The sequence below is a fragment of the Magnolia sinica genome, chromosome 11 (assembly GCF_029962835.1).
Source record: "Magnolia sinica isolate HGM2019 chromosome 11, MsV1, whole genome shotgun sequence".
In the NCBI taxonomy this organism is placed as follows: domain Eukaryota; kingdom Viridiplantae; phylum Streptophyta; class Magnoliopsida; order Magnoliales; family Magnoliaceae; genus Magnolia; species Magnolia sinica.
In genome coordinates, this window is record NC_080583.1 from 22,823,777 (window position 1) to 22,846,881 (window position 23,105).

A 23,105-nucleotide genomic window follows, 5' to 3' on the forward strand; every position below is an offset into this window, starting at 1 on the left:
AGAAACATAAATATCAGCTTGATCCAAAACTTTCTTGGCCTTCAAAAAATTTTCTACGGTCCTTTCAAGTATTGTTGTCAATTAGAGATTTCGATCTGCTTTGAGTTTTACGATAATGTTCTAAATTGAGATGAAAAGACAGATGAACGGTGTAGATATAAAAAACTTTATCAAGGTGGGCCCCACACAAATAAGGGTAACACATATTAAGGTGTTACCTAGTAAAACCTGATCCACCCCGTATGAATATAAAAAGGGTAGCACCTACGACCATGAGTTTGTGAAGAAAGATGGAGAAGATGAGGAAAGGCTCGATCTTGATAGCATATGTGGTGTTGATGTTGTTGTTGGTGTCTTCTTGTTTCTCTTGCACGACTAAAGATAATGGATGCAAAGACTGCATTCTTAAACAGTTAAAGTGCGATTGTCCGAATTGTAAATCCGTGTTACGTTGCATGGCTGGCTGTCTATGGCACGGATCATCCCAAGTTAAGTGCATAAAGAAGTGTGACTCATGCAAAAGTGGGCCACGCTTATCAAAATGTAAGAAATGCATGAATGAATGCAAGTGTAGCTGTGTCACCTATTCAACGTAGGTGATCTTATGATCATGGAAAATAAATGGTGGATTTTGTACCATCCATCTTGCATGAAAGTGGGGTGCTCTCTCTCTCTCTCTCAATGATATATCATAACTTGTGGTAAGTATTATCCTTCAATTCCTAACGTTTGGCTTTGTAGGACCTTAGTACCGTTGAAACAATGGGCCTTGTAGTGGAGATTATTCGGAGCAAATATCTCAGCCACCCAGTTGGAATCAGTTGACAACCGAAGGTCTGACTCAATATACAGGTGTGGCCCAGTTATTGAGTGGATCAGTGTGATTTCTGATATTGGTGATCTCCCATATTTGGGGCTACTAGCTGTTTTGAAATGTTTTGAAATGGGTAATGTCTGCCGGCGTGTGGATGCACGAACGGATTCAATGGCAATTTATTTTATTTTATTTTATTTTGTTTTTTTTTTTGACGTTGAAGGATCGGATGTGATCAGAGCTGTTCATTAAACTGGGCCAAGAGGACCCAAGAGTATCTTAGTAGTATACTGATGCAGAGTGGGTCACGGACAGTTTCATGGCCAAGATGGATTAGAAAAGGCCTGTTGACGACAGAAGTGATCCGGACCGTCAGACCTTAAAATGGGCGTATCTCGCAATCCGGAATGAGTTATTCAATGCACCATATATGATTTTGGGATAGGACAAACTACTTTAGCCACCCAACTCCACTATGCTAGGTTGCCCACACTGAATTTGCAAAATACCACCAGATCTATGGTTGAAATCCCATTTTAATTTCGATTGAAATCCCATTTTAATTTCATTTTTACTATAAATAGTAAGTTTTAGTTTGATTATAATTCTTCCGTTGGGCTTTAGGAGTTTGAAAAGTACTTAGAATAATTAAGAGAATAGCATGTGAAGCCAAATAGGACACTTGTTATTTTTGGCTGAAAACCTTGCGCACTCGTAGGCATCACAACCGTCTATAACTAGTAAGTTACTAATTCTAGGAGTTCTAGTTGTAGTCTGATTCAGTGTCCAAATGAAGAAAAAGAGTAGTGCATGATCAATGTTGTAACCTGATTCGGCTGTGATGATTATGCATGGTCCGAGCCTAAGTGGGACCCACTTCTATGAAAGATCTAGCTTACTTATTGAAGGCTTGTTTGGATGCAACCAAATAAGTAAATTTATTTTTTTAAAATGCTGATGGCAGAAGTTAAATTACTTAGCCACCGGGAGAAATGAAGCACATGATCTAAATGCACTGCACATGGTGATAGTTCACCACCGTTCCAATATAGTGGTTACCTTCAACCGCACATCTGGCACAATTTGGCTGGGTGGGCCTTTAATCACCACTCCTCCTTCGAGTGGGGTCCATTGGAGCTTGTGGATGAAGCTGATACTTGTATTTTCCCTTCATCAAGGTTTGTGTGACTGACGCGATCAACTAGTTAGATGGCAAATAAACGGTATGGTGGGGCTAGGAAGTTTTCAAAGGTAGACATTCGGTCACTATTATTTCATGAGGGGGTGGGGTCCACTTGAACTTTGAATCTGTTTTCTTTTTGAGGCCGGCCCAAAGACCTTATGGTCAGTTAGATGTCAAATAAACATCATGGTAGGCCCCAAAGGAAGATTTAATGGTGGATGCTCTACCTACACTATTTCTTGTGGTGGATGTTCTATCTGATGGATTTTCCTCCTCAGTTCAGATGAAAGATAGTGCAGCCGGTTGAAAATCGAAGTGTTTCACCGCACTGTTCGACCAGTCGAGTGGACTGCTCGACCAGTCGAGTGAACAGTGCTCGACCAGTCGAGGGTCACTTGACTCAAAGTCCAGCGAGCTCAGTGAATGGTGCTCGACCGGTCGAGTGAACAGGCTCGACCAGTCGAGGACTCTGCTCAACTAGTCGAGGCTACGCAGATTCAGTCCGAATTTTGTGCGGACTGCGGAAATTGGAGGCGGTTTCGCAGAGGTACGAAAGGGAAATTGTCTAAACTATAAATAGGTGTCCCTAAGGCTTTCCTAAGGTATTGAGAAGGGTATTCTAAGGGTTTTCACGACCAAGGTGAGAGGGAAGGAGAGAGAAAGGGAGAGAGAGAGGAAACTTGTGGATGGAGGTTCTGCTCGTAGAGGTGATCTACTGTGCACTCGCCGTCTCAGCGCTTATACGTCCTCGTAATCGGTGAGATCTCTCCGTTTTTCTTTTATTCTCTTATTGTTTATCCACTCCTGCGTGAGTGAAAAAGGTTTGATCCAAGCAGTGTGTGCTTGTGATCGGTTGTAACATTCTACTTCATAGTGGATTGTTGATCTGGACGAGGTCTCGTGGTTTTTACCTCTTTGAGGTTTTTGTATATAAAATCTTTTCTGTTGTGTGGTTTGTGCTTTGATTTATTTTATTGCTTTATTATCTCATAATTCTGGTGTTTTTGGGAGGCTAAATCCTAAGGTTTTGTGCAACAGACCCCAACAAAGTGGTATCGGAGCGAGGTTGTTTGAACGGAGTGAGATTGATTCTAAATTATGAAAGGTGGCTCATTAATGATTATCAGTCTCAATGGTTCTAACTAGACCATATGGAAGGCTAAGATGGAGGACTTGCTTTATTGCAAGGACTTGAATGCTCCAATCTTATGCATATCAGCAAAAACAAAGGATATGACAGATGATGATTGGAAGAAATTAGATTGAAAGGCGGTGGGGTTTATTAGATAATGGTTGGACGATTCTGTATTCCACCATGTGTATACGGAGACCTCAGCTGCTAGCCCATGGCTGAAACTGCAAGAGCTGTATGAGAGGAAGACAGGCGGCAATAAGATTTTCCTGATATGACGACTTATGAATCTAGAGTTCAAAAATGGTAATTCTGTGGCTGAGCATATGAAAAAGGTAAGCAATATTTTGAACCAACTCTCCGCTATGAAGATGATCGTGGATGATGAATTATACGCTTTACTATTGCTTAGCTCATTGCCTAATAGTTGGGAGACATTTGTGGTGTTTCTAAGTAACTCCGCGTCAAACATAAACGTATTTATGGAGTAGGTAACTACCTGTCTTTTCAATGAGGACACAAGGAGGAAGTCTCAGAGGTCTACTCAACAAGAGGCCCTTCTGACACAAGAATGGGAGAGAGGAAAGAACAGAAAAAGTAGGAAGGCCCGAGATAAATCAAGAGGCAAGTCGAGTACTAGGAAAAATGTTGAATGCTAAAATTGTGGCAAGAAGGGCCACTATAAGTATGAATGTTGTAAGAATAAGAACGATAAGAAAGGAAAAGGAAATGAGAAGGAATATGAATTAGATTTTACTGCGGTCGCTTCAGATGGTGACGTTGTAAATATTCTTTCTGCAGATCATGATATTTGTCTCATGGCTACGAGTCAAGACACCGACTGAGTGATAGACTCGGAAACCTCGTTTTATGCAACTCCACGCAGGGACTTCTTTACAAGATACAAGTCACGTGACTTTGGGACCGGGAAGATGGAAAATTCTGGCGTATCAAAGATTGTAGGGGTCAGTGATATTTGTGTAAAAACCGATGTGGGTTGCATATTAGTTCTCAGAGATGTGAGGCACATTTCAGACCTTCGTCTCAACTTAATGTCGATAGGAAGGTTGGATGATGATGGTTATAAAAGCCGATTTGTTGGTGAGCGCTGAAAGCTCATTAAGGGTTCATTGATCGTGGTCAGAGGAAAGAAGTGTTGTACCCTTTACAAGGCAATTGTCAATATGTGTAAGGTTGGGTTGAATGTAGTGAAAGATTCAGCTATTGACATGTGGCACAGGTGTCTAGGTGTAACGCCCTGAATTTCGAGGGTCGAGTAAAGCTCTACTCCTGAAATCCAGCACATCACTTATATAATATGGATAATGATGTTTAGGTTTCGCCCATATTAACGAGTTAAACATGAATGAGATTATACTAAAACAGCATATCATACTCCGGATATAATTAAACTAAGCAAGCGGAAGTCTGAAACATATATATATTTAAGCATGTAAGTATTTCACAACCTCCAGAGTATAAGTATGTAACCGGGCTGAATATATACATGTATTATTTTAAAATGAACAAAATGTGAAAAAGTAAATGTGTTCAACTAAGCCAAATATCCATGTAGTCCCTGCGCATCGGCACGAGGTCTATATCGACCCGCCCGAGAGCTGAAAGTAGGAGAACTCCTCTTCATCCATAAAGTCCTGCTCTGTCGCATAAACTTCATCAGTACTTGCATTTAAACTAGAGTCTAGTTGGTGTTTTAAAATACTGTCCAAGAATGGGAATGAGTGGCCAACTCAGTGGTACTATAAGGCAAAAGTTAACATGTTATCAAGTCAAATAAAGAGTAATGATAAAGCAACATAACAATCACTTCCTAACTACTCTTGTTAATGCAGGAATGGAGTGCAAGTAATGATATATGCTCTTACACTAAAGGTCCCTCACAAGCGACTCTGACAACCTATTTCGCATATGACAGCACTCCCTCAAAATAGTGCAACTTCATCTTCAAAGCACATCCTAACTAATGCAATGCGATGTATGGTCATTTTAGCCGAGTACTTAGTTAAGCTTTCATACAGCAGGTTTGGGAAGCTAGGGTACCTCCCTTTATATCATTGAGCCGAACCGAAGGATCTATCTAGGGTCGTCAAGCCTAGTTAAGCACATACAATATGCAAGTTCTAGGGCATCACTCCTAATGAAAAGCAGTCGATAGGCAAATTCAAGAGTTTATACTCGTAGTCACTACGGGAGGCTCGTCACCTCAGCGTAGGCCAACAGCACGAACACAGTGTCCCATACCACCATACCCGGCTCACGAGTCTTAGTTGCTCACTGGTCACTACGGGGAGGCTCGTCACCCCAGCATAGGCCGACAGCTTGAACACGATGTCTTATACCACCATGCTCGGCTCATGAGTCTTAGCGGATCGTGGTACCATGGTTAAAGTGGGTCTTTACATTGGTGAGGGGTACCTTAGATTCAAGTAGTAGTGTTCATATATGGTAAACACACAATAGGCAAATCGGTTTGTTAGGCAAGTTCGATTGGTATAGGCACGCACTAACTTAATCGACATGGAGCGCATAAGCACCCCTCGTGGCTTAACCACTGTCGACAATCGTCGTGCGACCTGGATTTGTCGAATTTTTCCAATGTGGCATGACTAATTCAGCCACCTAAACTATGACTGTTACCAATTTCCTAGGCTACGTTATAGCCCCAATCTTATTCAGATGCAACAAATAAAGACATGTGATAATCATTTCAGCATTTGATCAAACAATCTAAGTAAATTCCTCATTCGAGCATTTCATCAAACACATTGATCATGTTGCCAAACACTTGCATTTTATCAATAATTTGCATGGAGGTGAATATAACTTCATGTAAGAAACTATACATATGTATAAGGCAATAAAGAATCCTATCTTAATACTCGTAATACATACAAATCATCAACAATTTCTCATTCAGACAATTCAACAAATACTTAGACTACACTTCACCAAATACATAGACTAGGTTAGTTATGACATATATTTTAGCAATTCCATATACGGAGAGATCAACGTGCTTGTGACAATGATTAACCTTAAATCAGTAATCATGACAAGCTCAAATCATATTCAAATGCTCATTCAAACATTTCAACAAACACATGGAATGCATCTTTTACTCATCATAGTTCATATATATATTTCCTACAGAAATCGGCGTATCTAAGACAATACAGCAGCAATCAAGTTAGACATAAATCATTAGCTGACATTAAAAGCATTGATAACTATAACCTAAGTGTTTACAGTCTGCACCTTTCGTCAGGATGCTCTATTCAGACTCGGTACAAACTCTACATTTTCGAAAACGGAACGTCGGACACCTAATGATGTAATAGGTTACCTAGTTTGACGAACAATCAACCTAAATCTCTACAATGACATTAGGGTTAGGTTTTCTGATCCCAAATCGTAGCCGAAATGGGTTGTGTAGTATGATAGGATGAAGATTCGGTGCATGGAGTCGTGGGAGAGGATTCCTGCAACGATATCCCAAGATCTCTCTTCTCTCTTTCCTCTTCTCTTCTTTTCTCTCTCTCTCCCTTAGGGTTTTGAGAAAATTCGTATATGAGAGAGGTGGGGTGAGATAAGGGCTATTTATAAGCCTAGAAGTGATGCAAATGGCCCCAAGGCCACTATATACATAGGTTATATCCTTTGGGCGCCTGTTTTTGACAAACAGGGCTCACCAGGAGGCCCACTACTCACCTATGTCATAGGATACGTTCCTTGAAAATGGATTTATGCCAGGACATGATTTCGATGCGATCAGATAAGCCGATCGACCATGGAGAACCTATGTCAGATCAACGATCATACTTACTCAATCGGGGCCACAGTTATATGGAAATGTGCAGGAAAATTTTCTTTCCCCATGGGTGAAGTTTGGTCAGAAACTGACGGTTTGAAATCCTCAATTTCGCATGAGAGTAAATGGCCCAATTCACTTAAGTTTCATTTCATTTTCTAAAGGTATTCGCGTTTCTCATGCACTTCACTCAGGGCTCAAGTTGTACGCTTCTAGACACTATCTGGGCTTGATTCTCGCGATGGTTGTCAAGCCCAGTAGGATGGATATACTCCTATAGTTTCGCGGTCATCAGACCCTCGACGTGCGTTCTAAGTCCGATACGGGGTTTCAATGTACTCCCGAGAGAGACAGGCTCTTGAGATTTCTCCTAGGTCTCTAAGTGACATTGAGTCAGTGGTATTAATGGTTTTAAGCCTTCTCATTTGTGGAAATGGTGGCCCGAGCTTAATCCACTGATTATTTAGTTTAATACTTAACTAATTTCTGCCTAAAATATTTGATAGGGTGAGTTGAATGCAGTGGAAGATTCAGCTATTGACATGTGGCACAGGCATCTAGGCCACGTGAGTGAAAAAATGGCTTCAGGTACTAGTGAGGAAGCGGCTCATTCCAGACGTGACAGGTATATCTCTCAAAACTTGTATTGATTGTTTATCAGAGAAACAATATGGAATTTCATTTGTTAAAACTGTTTCTCATGTTAATAAAGTGCATGCATTAGATTTGGTTTATTCTAATGTTTGTAGTGCTATAAGGACAAAAACCTTGGGTGGGGCATTATATTTTGTCACTTTTATAGATGATGCATCTAGGAGGGTTTGGGTTTATGCTTTGAAATCCAAGAATGAGGTCTTTGGTATGTTTAAATTATTTCATGCTATGGTCGAGAGAGAGAGACATGTAGATCGTTGAAGTGCATCCATACTGACAATGGTGGTGAATACATCAGTGACTTTCATAAGTATTGTAAGTCCCTAGGTATACAGCATGAACAGACGGTTCCCAAGACCCCCCAGCATAATGGTGTGGCTGAGCGAATGAATCACACTATTGTAGAGAGAATCAGATGCATGTTATCCCATGTGAAGTTGCCCAAGACGTTCTGGGGAGAAGCAATGCACACGACAGTATATTTGATAAACAGGTCTCCATCAGTCCCGTTGAATGGAGAAGTACCCAAGAAGGTGTGGACTGAATAAGATCCATCGTACAGTCATCTCAGGGTGTTTAGATGTAGGGCATCTGTTCACATAACAAAGGACGAGGGGTCCAAGCTTAATATGAAGATCATGCAATGTGTGTTCTTAAGGTACGGTGATGAAAAGTTCGGCTACAGATTGTGGGATCCGACCGAGAAGAAGCTCGTCAAGAGCAAAGATGTGGTTTTATTTGAAGATCATTGTATAAAAGATATTGGTAAGCCAGAAAAGAACCAGCCTAGCTCAGGTGAGCTAGAGGACATGGATCTGGTTATTTGTCTCGTGGTATATGACAACGGGGAGTACAACAAGGTGCAGAGGACGAGGGAGTTCCTACAGAAGATGGACTAGGGGAGCAGCCCCCACTTGATCCACCTGTTGATCCACAGGTGAGGAGGTCATTTAGGGACTGACAGTCGTCTAAAAGGAACTCGCTGCCTGAGTACATTATTGTCATGCCCCAAGCTCAGAAACCGGGTTCACAAAATTCCTGATCGTTGAATCCAGTGCCGACAGCCTCTGTAGTACCCCATTCTTGGCTCCCAGCGCCCATATGCCAGGTTCCGATCCTAGGATCCTAATTGAGCCTATGCTATGGTGATGAAAAACCTGTGTTAGAGGGCTACACAGATGCAGATATGGAAGGTGACATAGGATCCAGGAAATCTACATCGGGGTTCCTGTTCACGTTTGTAGGGAGAGCGGTTTCTTAACAGAGCAAGCTACAGAAGGTCGTAGCATTGTCGACGACAGAGGCCAAGTACATTGCAGTCATAGAGGCATGTAAAGAGATGCTTTGAATGAAGAGGTTCCTACAGGAACTTAGCCTAAAGCAGGAGCAGCACGTGGTCTATTGCGATAGTCAAAGTGCTATACACTTGAGTAAGAATCTAAGTCAACACTCCAAGTCGAAGCACATAAAGATTCGATATCACTGGACCAGGGATACTTTAGAACCGAAGGTGTTACAGTTTGAGAAGATCCAAATGGACGATAATAAGTCAAACATGATGACCAAAGCTTTGCTCAAGGGTAAGTTTGAGGTTTGTAGAAACCAGCCTAGCTTGAAAAACGTGAATTCCTCCTAAGTCGGAAAGGGGGAGATTTGATGGGGTTTTCCTTCTCAATTTAGAGGAGAGATAGTGCAGCCGGTTAAAAATTGGAGTGTTTCACCGCGCTATTTGACCAGTCGAGTGGACTAATCGACCAGTCAAGTGAATAGTGCTCAACCAGTCGAGGGTCACTCGACTCAAAGTCCAGCGAGCTCAGTGAACAGTGCTCGACCAGTCGAGGACCTAGCTCGACCGGTCAAGTGAACAGGCCTGACCAGTCGAGGACTCTGCTCGACTAGTCGAGGCTACGCAGATTCAGTCCAGATTTTGTGCGGACTATGGAAATTGGAGGCGGTTTCACCAAGAAGTTGTCTAAACTATAAATAGGGATCCCTAGGGCTTTTCTAAGTTATTGAAAAGGGTATTCTAAGGGTTTTTATGACCAAGGTGAGAGAGAGAGAGAGAGGGAGAGAGGGTAAGCTTGTGGAAGGGAGGTTCTGCTCATAGAGGTGATCTACTGTGCACTCGACATCTCAGCGCTTTTACATCCTCGTAATCGGTGAGATCTTTACAATTTTCTTTTATTATCGAATTGTTTATCCACTCCTGCGTGAGTGAAGAAGGTTTGATCCAAGCGGTATGTGCTTGTGATCGATTGTAACGTTCTGCTTCATAGTGAATTGTTGATCTGGACAAGGTCCCGTGGTTTTTACCTCTTTGAGGGTTTTCCATGTAAAATCTCTTGTGTCATGTGGTTTGTGCTTTGATTTATTTCATTATTTTATTATCCCATAATTCTGGTGTTTTTGGGAGGCTAGATCCTAAGGTTTTGTGCAACAGCCCCCAACACTATCAACACTATTTCTTGGGGTGCGTCCACAGAGGTTTTGATTTTGGCTTTGAATTTACACCACTTGCTTCTTCTTCTTCTTCTTTTACCATTCATTTGTTGGATGGTTAGAAGTTCCTTATCAGTACAATTTTAGACATATGTTCAATCCACAATGTGCCCTGCAATTTGGATGGTCAGGATATCTATAAATGAGTGCCACACCGCTAATTAAAAATGATACTAAAGTAATATAAGAGTCTATGACTATTTGGGATCTCTACTAATGAGACATTATTTATTTATTCTAATAAATTAAGTTTTTATTTTGAAAATAATTTATTTAGTAAAGTTATAATTATATCGTTAAAATTTTTGAAATCTAATTTAAAAAAAAGTTCTTAAAAAGTGTAAGTGCAAGAGAGATCACTTTTTTTTAAGGGCTTATTTGGTTCAAGCATATGGATATTTTTAGTTAATTTTGAGATAAATTTGTTCGTAAACCTTTAAAATAATTCTCATCTCGCTCTCTTCTCATTTTTACACTCTCCCTAAGGTGGGCCCACATAGCAAACGACCATCTTGAATGTGAGGCCCACATAATGAATAGTCTACATTACGGTGGGCTCACATAATACACCATTCACATCAAAGGTGGGCCCTACATGATAGATGGCCGCATATCAAAGTGTGGCCCTACATGGTAGACAACTACATCAAGCATTCGATTGACTTGATGGATGGTCCACATTACAGGTGGGATCCACACAATGGATGGTAGATATTGAAGGTGGGACCATATGATGGAAGGTTGACATCAATGGTAGGCCCACATGATAAATGGCCCGCATTGAAGGTTGGGCCCCACGTGAGGAATGGTCCACATCAAGATGGGCCCACATTATGCATGGTTCATATCAAAGGTGGTCTCACATGATGGATAGTCTGCATCAAAATGTGGCCCTGTATGATAGGCTATCCACATCAAGTGGGTCCCACCATGATGGACGGACCACAAAAAATGTGGGACCCACATGATGGATGGTGGACATCAAAGGTGGGCCCGCATGATGAACAACTCATATTGAAGATGGGCCCCCACATGATGAATGGTCCACATCAAGGTGGGCCCACATAATGCAATATTCACATTAAAAGGTGGGCCCCATTTGATGGATTACCCACATCAAAGGTGGCCCGCATGATGAACAACCCATATTGAAGGTGGGGCCCCACATGATGAATGGTTCACATCAAGGTGAGCCCACATAATGCACGATTCACATCAAAGGGGGCCCCACTTGATGGATGACCCACATCAAAGGTGGGACCCACATGATGGATGGTGGACATTGAAGGTGGGCCCACATGATGGATGGTTGACATCAACGGTGGGCTCGCACGATGAACGACCATATTGAAAGTGGGGCCCCACATAATAAATGATCCGCATGAAGGTGGGCCTAAATAATGGATAGAGCGGGCCTAACATGATAGATGGCCCACATCAAAGTGTGGCCCCTCATGATGAGCAATCCACATCAAGTGGACCCCACCTAATGGACGGTCCGCATTCAAGTCTAACATGATGAATGGCCCATATCTAAAGTGGCCCAACATGATGGATGATCCACATAGAAAGTGTGCCCCACACGATGGATTGTGGACATCAAAAGTGGCCCCCGCATGATGGACAACCCACTTCAAGGTGGGGCCCACATGATGGATACATCAAATGTGGGTAGTTGACATTAAAGGACACCACATAAAGGACATTTATCATTGATGATGGGGCCACATGGTGGGTGACCCATATCAAGGTGGGCCCCATATAATGGATGGTCCACATTAAAGGTTTGTCCCACACGATGGATGGTCCACATCAAAGGTGGGCTCCATATGATAGACGATCCACGTCCAATGTCCAACATGATGGACGGTCTAAATGTCTTAAAACATGAAGATTGTGGTCATCCATTCTTTTGCCATGAGGATAAGGTCCATCTATAGTGAGATCCACCAAAATAACAGTCAAATTATTCTTATAATGGAGTTGTAATTTTAAAAAGGACACCAACTACTGTTAAAAAAGTTTTTATTTGAGCATTTTACCAAACGTACATATTTCAAATAAGAGATTTTTTGGGTTTCGAAATAGTGATTTTACCAGACAAGCTTATTATTAAATAAAAGTTAAAACAAAAGGAGTTTATTAGAGTAGCTCTTATTTGCAAAGTTCTAATTAGAATAGAGAAAAGATGTCAAACCAGCCCTAAGTCAGCTAAGCGGTTATTCAATCCTCTGGCAGAATTGACAATTGGCAACAAAATTGTGGAACCTGTGGCCTTTGATTCATAGATCCATAAACATATTGATTGAACTATCTCAACTTTAGATATTTCATCAACATATTCTATTTCATATTTGGCCGGCAACGTACTAATCTTTCTCTTTAGAGGGGCCCAAAAGATAGAAATATGCTCTTAAGGAGTATTTCTGGAAAACTGAATTCTTCCTTTCCAACTGGATTCATGAGTGAAGGAAAAGATCAGATGGAAAAGACTCTCTTAACCAACCAAATATTATCTCTATTGAAACGTCATCTAGATGCATTTGTCCCATATTGTCAGATTATAATGCTCTTCATAGATCAAATTATCTAGTGGATTGGATTTCACTTAATTGTCCACAGTCCCATTGCCCGTGCTCGGAAAAATTGGTGAAGTGTTCAACCACCTGGGGGTTATTTGTCATTTGCTCTTCCTTGTCATGATTTGGGAGAGTTGCTCCTCTATATAGTGGCATACCTATTCAAATCTTCCTATGATGAATCCATTGAGTGTACTAATAAAAAATGCTCCTCATCTATTTATGTTACGCATTCAAGACCAAGAAATACTATACCGAAAAAAATTATTGGAGTTAGGTCCACATTGGAAAGGTCATTCTTTGAAGACCCTCGAAATTTGATACTTCGGTTGGCCAAATTGGACTCCATATCCCAAGTCATAATTTTAAATTTAAGCATTCACATTATTCACAATCATCGATTCGTGACCCGATGGATCAGATCATTTTCAAAATTTTCAAAAATATTTCTAATAAAAACTTACATCAATTGTGACCGTCAATTCGCAATCAGGTAAACCAAATCATTTTTAAAAATCTCAAAAATAATATCAATAAAAACTGGCATCGATCATGACCATCGATTCATGATCCAATGGACCGGATCATTTTCAAAAATATTAAAATTATTTCCAATAAAAATCAATATCAATTGTGACCGTCAATTCACGATCCGATGGACCGAATCATTTTTAAAAATCTTTAAAATATTTTAAATAAAAACTGGACGATCACAACCGTCGATTCACGATCTGATGGAATGGATCATTTTCAAAAATCTGAAATATATTTTCAATAGAAATTGGCATTGATCGCGACTGTCAATTCATGATCCGATGGACCAGATCATTTTTCAAAAATATTTCCAATAAAAACTGTTATCAATCGTAACCATCGATTCATGATCTGATGGACTAGATCATTTTTAAAAATATGAAAAATATTTTTAATAAAAACTGGCATTGATTGTGATCGTCGATTCGCGATCCGATGGACGGAATCATTTTTAACAAAGTAAAAAATATTCCCAATAAAAATTGACATTAATCTCGACTGTTGATTTGCAATCCGATGGACTGGATCATCTTTTTAAAATCATTAAAGTTTCCAATACAAACAAGCATCGATTGTGACCATTGATTCGCGATATGATGGACCAGACCATTTTAAAAAATCTAAAAAATATTTCCAATAAAAACCAATGTCGATCGGGACCATCAACTCATGATCCGATGAACTGAATCATCTTTTGAAAATACCAAAAAAAAAAATCAAATCTCCAAAGAGCTGCCAATGAGACAGACCTGATCAGTCATGGATCAGAATCTTGATTGTTGATGATGGACAAGTCTGCACCAACCCTAATAAAAGCCAGATCAAATTGCAACCAACAATCTAGATCAGCCCAAAGACAATCAAGTCTAATTACCCTATGAGATGATGGAACGAATTAATCATTCATAATAAATTGGACTCTTGATCACGACCATTAATCAGACTTGCACCAAATGAACCATCCCCAATAGATCTTAGTCTTGATTACGACAACCAAAACCCTAACAATAAAGTACAAAATTCCAAAAATCCATAATCCCAACTAAGTCAATTCAAGTCACAACTATCATGCACACCAGTCTCTTGCATATTTTCAATAAAAACTAGCTTACTTGAAGTTCTATAGGCATCCCCAGGGGAGACAACCAAGTAAGTTGAGCCCATCTCAAAACCATCTTGAAATAAAACTCCCACGAGTATCACTCCCCAGAGTGGGGCAACTTTAAAATCATAAAAATATTTTCAGAATCAAATGTGTCAGACTTTTAAGGAATTTAGAGATCTTCCGTATCTCTGGGTGAGAGTCAGTGAAAAACTAAATAAGATTAATTTGATATCTCGCGGTTTCCCTGGAGATTATCGAATACGAATGCACATCAAAGTACGATCGGACTAAACTCTGTAAGCTCCATTGTATTAAATGCTAATGCTAAGAAAAAACGATAGGCCAAGACTGGTCAGAGCAAATCATCCAAACAACGAAAAAGACATATTGTAACCAAAGTATTAAAACCAAAAGATTACATGGAAAAAAGGTCACATGCACATACCTAGGCGTGGATACTTTAGGAATTTGATTGAGTCCAAGTCGGCATAATGAGTTCAAGCAAAACAGGGTAGGTAAACCTAGGCGTGGATGCTTGAGGAATTTGATTGAGTCCCCGTAAGGCCGCAAAATGCACAGGGTAGTTAAACCAAAAGATCAAGCAAAACAAGTACTCATGGGGTGTTTAAGAAGCAACAAACATTTCAGTTTGAGTCGGTACCCTCGTAAGGCCACATAAAGTGCATGGGCTCTACTGTACCTTTCCGATGTTAGTATGATCGGGATCAAAAGGGTTGCGATTGGCGACCCATGTAGGGACAATCGCAATGTTTTCCTCAAACCCTCGTGACATGTGCGAGTTATCTATTTCTAGGCAACTAAATGACATGGACATAAAGGCAAATGATGAATATAGACCCCAATTCATAACTGACTGGCAAAGGTGGGGTGTCTACTCGCTTTGGCATTCGGTTGTACATAACTTCTACCAAAGAGGGGCATCTATAGACATCCCACCCTAGGCCAATAAGCTGATTGAGTTTGAACTGATGGATGGTCAACCAAACCTCAATTCTAAACCTTAGGAACCCAAATAAACTTAACCCAGTAAGCCCATTCAAGCCAGTCAACTCGGTTGACCTAATCATAAACCTTAGGAACCAAGAACCTTAGAGCCTTGAGTCAACTCGACGGATCAACTCACCTAGTTAACTCGCTGAGTCAACTAATCCGGTTAGCCTACCCAATCTAATAACCCAGTCAACTCACCTGGTTAAACTCAAAAACAAGCCTGAACCAAAGCCCAAAATTAAGCCCGATAGAAGTACCATGCAAAACCTCAACGTAACGTCTTTCACATCAAAGCCTCTACACGAGTGACGGAGGTTGCTTGCCAAAGTAGGGGGTCTGTAAATGAGAGCAAAATGAAATCCCCCAACAGGGGAAATAATATTTTTATATTTAAATTTTAGGCCCATTTGGGATCATTGATTAGTGATTATCGAACCCATATGGGGTTTATCTCCGTATATCCTCCATCTCTCCCTTCCTTGAATTGGTGATCCCACAATATGTGTACACTACCCCGTATACATCATGTAGCCACCTACGGAGTCCACACCATCCATTTTAGCCAAGCATTTTTAAAATTAAAAATAATAAAATAATAATTTATTTTTTTTAAATTATTATAATAATATATCAATAGGGCCAATCACGGGACCCAAAGAAAGTTTACAGTCTCAGTTTGACCACTTCGTAGTTGGTCAAGCAATGGGTGTGACTTTTATAAAAAAGGGAAGTGGGCCACAATGAGCCCACTTGTGTTTTATGTATCCAACGACATCTTTTTCCATCTTTAGGCTGGCCGAAAATGATCTCTAACTTTGGTGGGCCAGATGCGACAATTTCCCTACCTTGATTTACTCCCACGCTCCCGTATATCCAACAACCCAATATTGGATCTATGGGTTTGATCAAGCCAAGGATAATGGTGGTGTGATCTTATAACGGGCCCCGTGGGAAACCATCCAATTTTCAAAAAAAAAAGAAGAATTCCCATTGGAACATACTCTATTGGAAACAAGAGAACTAATTAAGTATGTCTACCTTACTTTTGTATCAGACTAGCTAGAATGATGATTGTTGTGTGCAATTAAAGAACTGATCCCGACAAACCATAAACAATCAAACCCATACCATTAAAATATTAAGAATCCTAAAACATATAAAATCTTTTGGTGGGGCCTACCAAAATGAAATTGATTTGGACCCTTAAAATTTACACACACTAAGCCATTGAACCACATTCTTTTCCAATCTGACCTTATCAAAGGTGGGGGCATTGAGCCCATTGGTTATGAAATAATATTCATGGGCCCCATTTCCGGGCCCAAGCGGTGACCTTATCTCCCAAAAAAATAAATTATGTGGTTTACCCAATGCCTTATGAGCAATTGGATGGCAAAAATAAACATTACAATGGGTTTGTGAAAAAAATAAAATTATATTGGTTAAGGTTGGGTAAAAATAAAATTAATCCTAATTGGGGAAAATGACATTTTGGTGGCCCAACTTTGTAATATTGTAAACCACACCTTCTATTGTGCGGCCCACTAATGTAAGTGTTCTCCAATTTCCAATCTTAGGATAATTTAAGGCCATTATGAGCAAACTTTTATCATAGTGGTTTCACCCATTGATTTGTATTAGGCCATATTATGAACCCTTGAGCCCACCTTATATGATATGGGCTCATGTTAATAGCCCATTTGATGTATTTGGTCCTTTGGGTTCAACCCAATTAGATTAAAAAGGCCATTAAATTGTTGTGATTCATTGGCAACTAACCATATCAATTTGAAATGTCAACATTAATCAATAAAGTTGACATGTCAGCCATGATTAATTCCTAATGGCACGATTTTCCCATAATTATTGAAGTAGGCATCATCATTGCCATTATTCCTGATCAATCTTTTAAACATTTATATTTATATAGAATCCTATAACTTATTGATCATTGGATCTTAAAAATTTATGCACATTAGATTGTGACCGACAATGAGCATTACTTTGGATGAGCATGTTTTAAAATGTTTCCAACCGAACGATGTTCCATCATCATGGTGGATATCATTACATTCATGAATAGTTTATTATATGCATTTGATGATTTGTTCTGTGGTTAATCATTAAAGTACATGTCCCTACTTGAATTAACTTATTTGAATGCGATGAAGCATCTTTAAAAATAAGTTTGTTACATACAGCACATTGAATTTGTCCGGGTGGCAAATTTTAAAACCCAATACCAAACATTCGAACGTTCTAGACGATGTGGATTCTTAATTGATAGAGAATTAAGCCGCAATAGCAAGGCCCTCTCAGATTGTGGAATCTTGGAATTGTGTGTGGCATCTCGCCAATAAGCCAATAATATTTGACATCGCAAAGATGCTAATCACCCGTTGGGATGGATTGGCGAATTATCGAGTTGCGGATAGTAAGTTTACTTACCTTAATGTTGCAATAGGAACCAATGTTATTTGGAGTTAGAACCGAATTATCTAAATAAACCGTAGATTCAAGTGAAATGCCATTCAATTTGCACATTTCAATCCATAGTTTGCTATGCCAATCATTCATATGATTCACTAGATGCGTTGGTAACGTGAATCTAATTCTGTATCATCACCATGATTCCCTGGCATTTAACTCGATATAAGCATTTTGAGATCAAAGCTTATTTAAGCGAATTGATATCACTCCACCTCTGAAGCTTTCAATAAGTTTGAATTGTTCGGAATCAAGTAAAGTGACACAAAGGTCGGATCATGAGCCTATAGTATCGCGAATTAAGCAGAAGAGATTGCAGCTATTTCATTTCATGATGTACATTTTCCATTTAAACAAAATTCATGGAATATGTACATAAATTGCTGGTTTGATTCAAGTGAATTTATATTCCTGGGCCAATCGCAATGGAAAATTAGAACATACTCTTTGTTAATACTGCATTATGATTCGATTTGAGTGTACTCTAACCACTACCATGCTTATTAGCCTCCGGATTGATGATATCAATGGTGCATTGGACCGTCGACGAATGATTTACGAGATCTTCGGACGATTCGAGTCAATTTTGGTATCATGGATGATAAATTAGCCATTCAAATAGTGGTTGGTCTTATTCGTTATGGATGGTGTAACCATACTCAATTCTAAACTAGGGGATCAAGATCTTACCATAGACCCTTCAACCATAACTCGACGACCTATATACCGTGGAACCACAACCTTAGAGTTCGGTATCGACGGATCAACGGTCGGCCAAGGTTAACCTGAGTCAACTGATCCGGTTGCTACCCAATTACAACGCACTGATTCACCATTACTTAAAAATGGGACCAAATCCAAAATTAGCCCGATTCAAGTAATCTAACCTAGCCCACATCGAACCCTAAGAAGCTTCAAGCTACCAAACCAGGTCTAATGGAACCATCTACACCTCACTTTCTTAACTCACACACCTACTTCTTTGGGGTGGAATCTCTCAAACATGTGGAGCCCATCTTTTTCAGACTCCAAGTATGTGGTTGATGTGTATTTACTTTGGTGTCCATCTCCTTACCTAAAATTATCCTTTTACCACCTCATCCAACACAAAATTTCCCTAATTTATTGAGTTTGGATTCTATAAATAGCCCTTCCCATTCCCCATTTCAAGCATTAAGAAGCATCTAGGAATAATTAAGTGGTGTGGAAAAGCCTCCTGATCCCTTCAGGCCTTATTCATTTAGTCATCACATTCCTCCATCAAGGAGAGTGAGAGTGAGAGAAAGAGAGTCCAACCCTGGTATAGCCTAGCTTAGCCAGAGTCTTAAGTCTCTTGAGCCATTTAAGCCTAATCCGATCCACTTGATTTAGCCTTTACGATGCCACTATTCATCCAACCATTTAAGTTTCAATCAGTTTCATCAAATCTGAGCACTAACATGGTGCAACACTCATTCTCTCAACCCCTTTACTTCTCAAATACATTATCACTACATCGCATTTCATCATTTTCTCGTATCTAATTGGTGGGAATGTGCTCTGCGGCTTGCCGATAAAATCGGAGCCTACCCACTAGAAACCGAGCCAGTTAGCCATCATTTTAGTATCAGTATAGCATTGAGCATCCTACACATCACATTTTTATATACTTTGCACCATACACTAGGTCGGTTCGAACATATGCTCTGTGGCCTGCTGATATAATCGAACCTTGCCCATCAAAAATTCGGATCGATTGACCACCATTAACATTTCATTACATTACATTTTTTATGCGTGAGAATTAATCTTATTCCTCATAAATAGGTAGATATTGTGAAGTAGAGAAGGCATATCAATACAGGCAGAGCAGGTGCCTAACACCTTCCCTCTCTTTAATAGTGGTCCCTTACTCGGATTCTCTAGAACGCGAACTCAAAAGTCATCTTTGGGTTAAGGATCTTTGGATTCTCAATCCTAAATGTTTCTACAAAGTCTAACCGACATAAGATCAAAATAATTGGTTAGTGGCAACTCTTGTCAAATATAACCCCAAAAAAGAAGCCCTCGAGCGAGGCAACCTGTGGAAAAGCAAGTCGATCCCTCACCCAGATCTAACAGCCACAGTTACATGTTGATTTATCTGGTTATCTTATTATTATTACTCGTATAGTGGTTTCTACCACATTTTCTTAATGGTGAAATTATGTTAGTTGATTGTACTCTGTGTAAATGTTCTTTAGCTAGAATTTCATTTTTAAATATATTTCTTTCTGTCTTACGAACTATACTTGATTTATGAATGTTGAGTGTGTAATCTTATCGGGTATTCCTCATTGTGATAGCCATTATCACTATAAAAACATATCAATTGATGCACATGTAGAGTGCGTTGACAATGTTCACCTAGTTGATGGAAAGGCCTAGGGAGTCGAGGAGTTATGCGAGGTGCCGGTGGAGCATGTTGGGATCCACCATTAGTTGATAGATTTTCATTTCTACTTTTAGTGGACTTTTGGTATTTAATTTATATAAGTCCGTTTTGGACACCACATTTGGATTTTTGGTATAATGTTAGATTGGAAATGTTTACTCGATGCATGGTTTACTCTACTAGTATTCGCTGTCAACTCTGAATATTGATGAGATTGTTTGAATTGAGACTTTCGATTTTAAAGTTAACACTCGAGATTTCAGAAAACGAGTACTGAATTCAGGTTACAAAATCCAGGGCATTATATTTTCCCACCTAATGCATTCATGAATTTTTTGCATTGCACGACAATTATGTATATATTCTTTTTCTGCATTTACATTATTAGATGACTATTTGTGTGCTATTTTTTTGTTCTATTTTAATTTCAATGCGATGAACCATGCCAGTAATTCCTATTGGACCTGACCAGCTTACCCTTTATTTATGAAAAATCGTACAGATATAATCGAGACCGAGCCATCAGCACATGAACATGAAAAGCAGCCGAGCCAGTGAATGACCCACGGGATATGTGGCCTTACTTGATTGAGGAGGAGTTAGCTGCTTTGGACTAAATGCTAATTTCATTACTTCATTTTTTAAGATTTTATTTAACTATTTGAAATGGGTTGGATATAAACTTTAATAATTGTTGGGTTGATTAATTGTTATTTACTTTGAATAAGATTCCGGATGGATGGGACTTAGTTGAATTTAATTTTGATGAGTTGGAATGTATATTATTTTCATATGTATGATTCATGAGTGTGTTTGAACTTAGAGATTATGTTAAAAAGATAGTAATTATATTTACGTAAATATATTAAGTGGAGTAAGTGGTGTACGAGTCACAATGAATACCTTAGATTTCCGAAATCCGAGATTGCGGTCTGGGAAATCAGATTGGGTAGTGAGTTACTCGGTAAGCTCTTATCGTACTTAGTAAACTCAGTTGGGCCCATCTTGAATGTATGTAGTCTATCTACACTGTCCACCCTTTCTAATTTAAGGAGTTGAGCCCAAAATTGAAGCATATCCAAAGATCAAGTGGATCATACCACAAGAAACAGTGGGGATAATGATTTCCACCGTTGAAACCTTTCTAGACTCCACAATGATCTTTATTTGTCATCCGACCTGTTCATAAGATCATACAGACATGGATGAAGGCAAACCACAAATATAAGCTTGATCCAAAACTTCTGTGGCCCCCAAGAATTTTTCAATGGTAGAATTTCAATTCAACACTATCATGTGGTGTGGTTCATTTGAACATTATATATGTTTCATTTTTTTGCCTTACGCCCTAAAATTATTTGGTAAAATGGATGGACGGAGTGTATCAAATACATAAATCATATGACCTCGAAGAGTTTACTCGGTACGCTAACCCTAGTTACTCACTATGCAATCCCCTTCCTTCCAATCACACGGTCTAGGAGGGGAGCAAATTGCGCAGCAAGTAACTCACTACGCTTGGCATACTGAGTAAACTCTGTGAGGTCCACCATGATTTATGTATTTTATCTACTCGGTCCATCTATTTTACCAGATAATTTTAGGGCTTGAGCCCAAAAATGAAGCATATACAATGTTCAAATGGACCACACCACAGGAAACATTTGAATTCAACATCTACCATTGAAAAATTCTTGGGGGCTACATAAGTTTGGAATCAAGCTTATATTTGTGTTTTCCCTTCATCCATGTCTGCATGATCTTATTAACAGGTTGGATGACAAATAAACACCTGTGGGGTCTAGAAAGGTTTCAATGGTGGAAATCATTATCCCTAGTGTTTCCTGTGGTATGATCCACTTGATCTTTGGATATGCTTCAATTTTGAGCTCAACCCATTAAATTAGATGGAAAAATGGATGGACGGTGTGGATAGACCACATACATTCAAGGTGGGCCCAACAGAATTTACCCAGTACGATAAGAGCGTACTGAGTAACTCAGTGCGCAATCCGATTTTCTTAAATATATTATCACTGTGTCACATTTCATTATTTTCTTGTATCTAATTGGTGGGCATATGCTCTGCGGCTTGCCAATATAATCGGAGCCTACCCACCAGAAACCTAACCAGTTAGCCATTGTTTTGTCATAAGCATCAGCATTATATCGAGCATCCTACACATCACATTTTTATATACTTTTCATCATGCACTCGGTCGATTCAAACGTATGCTCTATGGGTTGACGATATAATCAAACCTTGCCCATCAAAAATTCATATCGATTGGCCACTATTAACATTGCATTGCATTACATCTTTTGTGCGCGAGAATTAATCTTATTCCTCATAAATAGGCAGATGTTGTGAAGTAGAGACAGTACATCATTACAGGCAGAGTGGGTGCCTAACACTTTCTCTCTCTTTAATCATGGTCCCTTATTCAGAATCTCTGGAACACAAACTCAAGAGTTATAACATAGGGAAGGACGTGAGGTCGAGCACCGTCTTCCTCAAGGAAATAACTGTTCTGAATCCACAGAACTTCTCTGGACTCCTCACAGAGATTTCTCGAATCCACGGGAAAGAAAGCAAGCAAAATAGAAAATAAATTCTATAAAATTCGAAATTGATTGATGAATGAAATAAACGAGTTCACAACCCTTTAAATAGGGATACCAAGCAATGGAAGAGAAATCAGAAGCAAACTACAACTAAAACTCCTAGAATTAGCAACTTACTGTAAATAATAAACTTACTATTTATAGACGGTCGTGATCTCTACTAGTGCGTAAGGTTTACAGTTAAAAATAGTAAGTATCCTATTTAGCCTCACCAAGTTGTTCTCCTAATTATTCTAAGCT

At 39.5% G+C, this 23,105-nt stretch overlaps 1 protein-coding gene across 1 annotated transcript; it reads left to right on the top strand.

Moving 5' to 3' along the window:
* The first annotated feature begins 290 nt into the window (after window positions 1-290).
* Window positions 291-705, top strand: LOC131218060 (uncharacterized). Its single transcript, XM_058212745.1, has one exon. The coding sequence runs from the start codon at window positions 291-293 to the stop codon at window positions 594-596; it is 306 nt and encodes a 101-aa protein (XP_058068728.1). The 3' UTR covers window positions 597-705.
* Window positions 706-23,105: the final 22,400 nt, after the last annotated feature.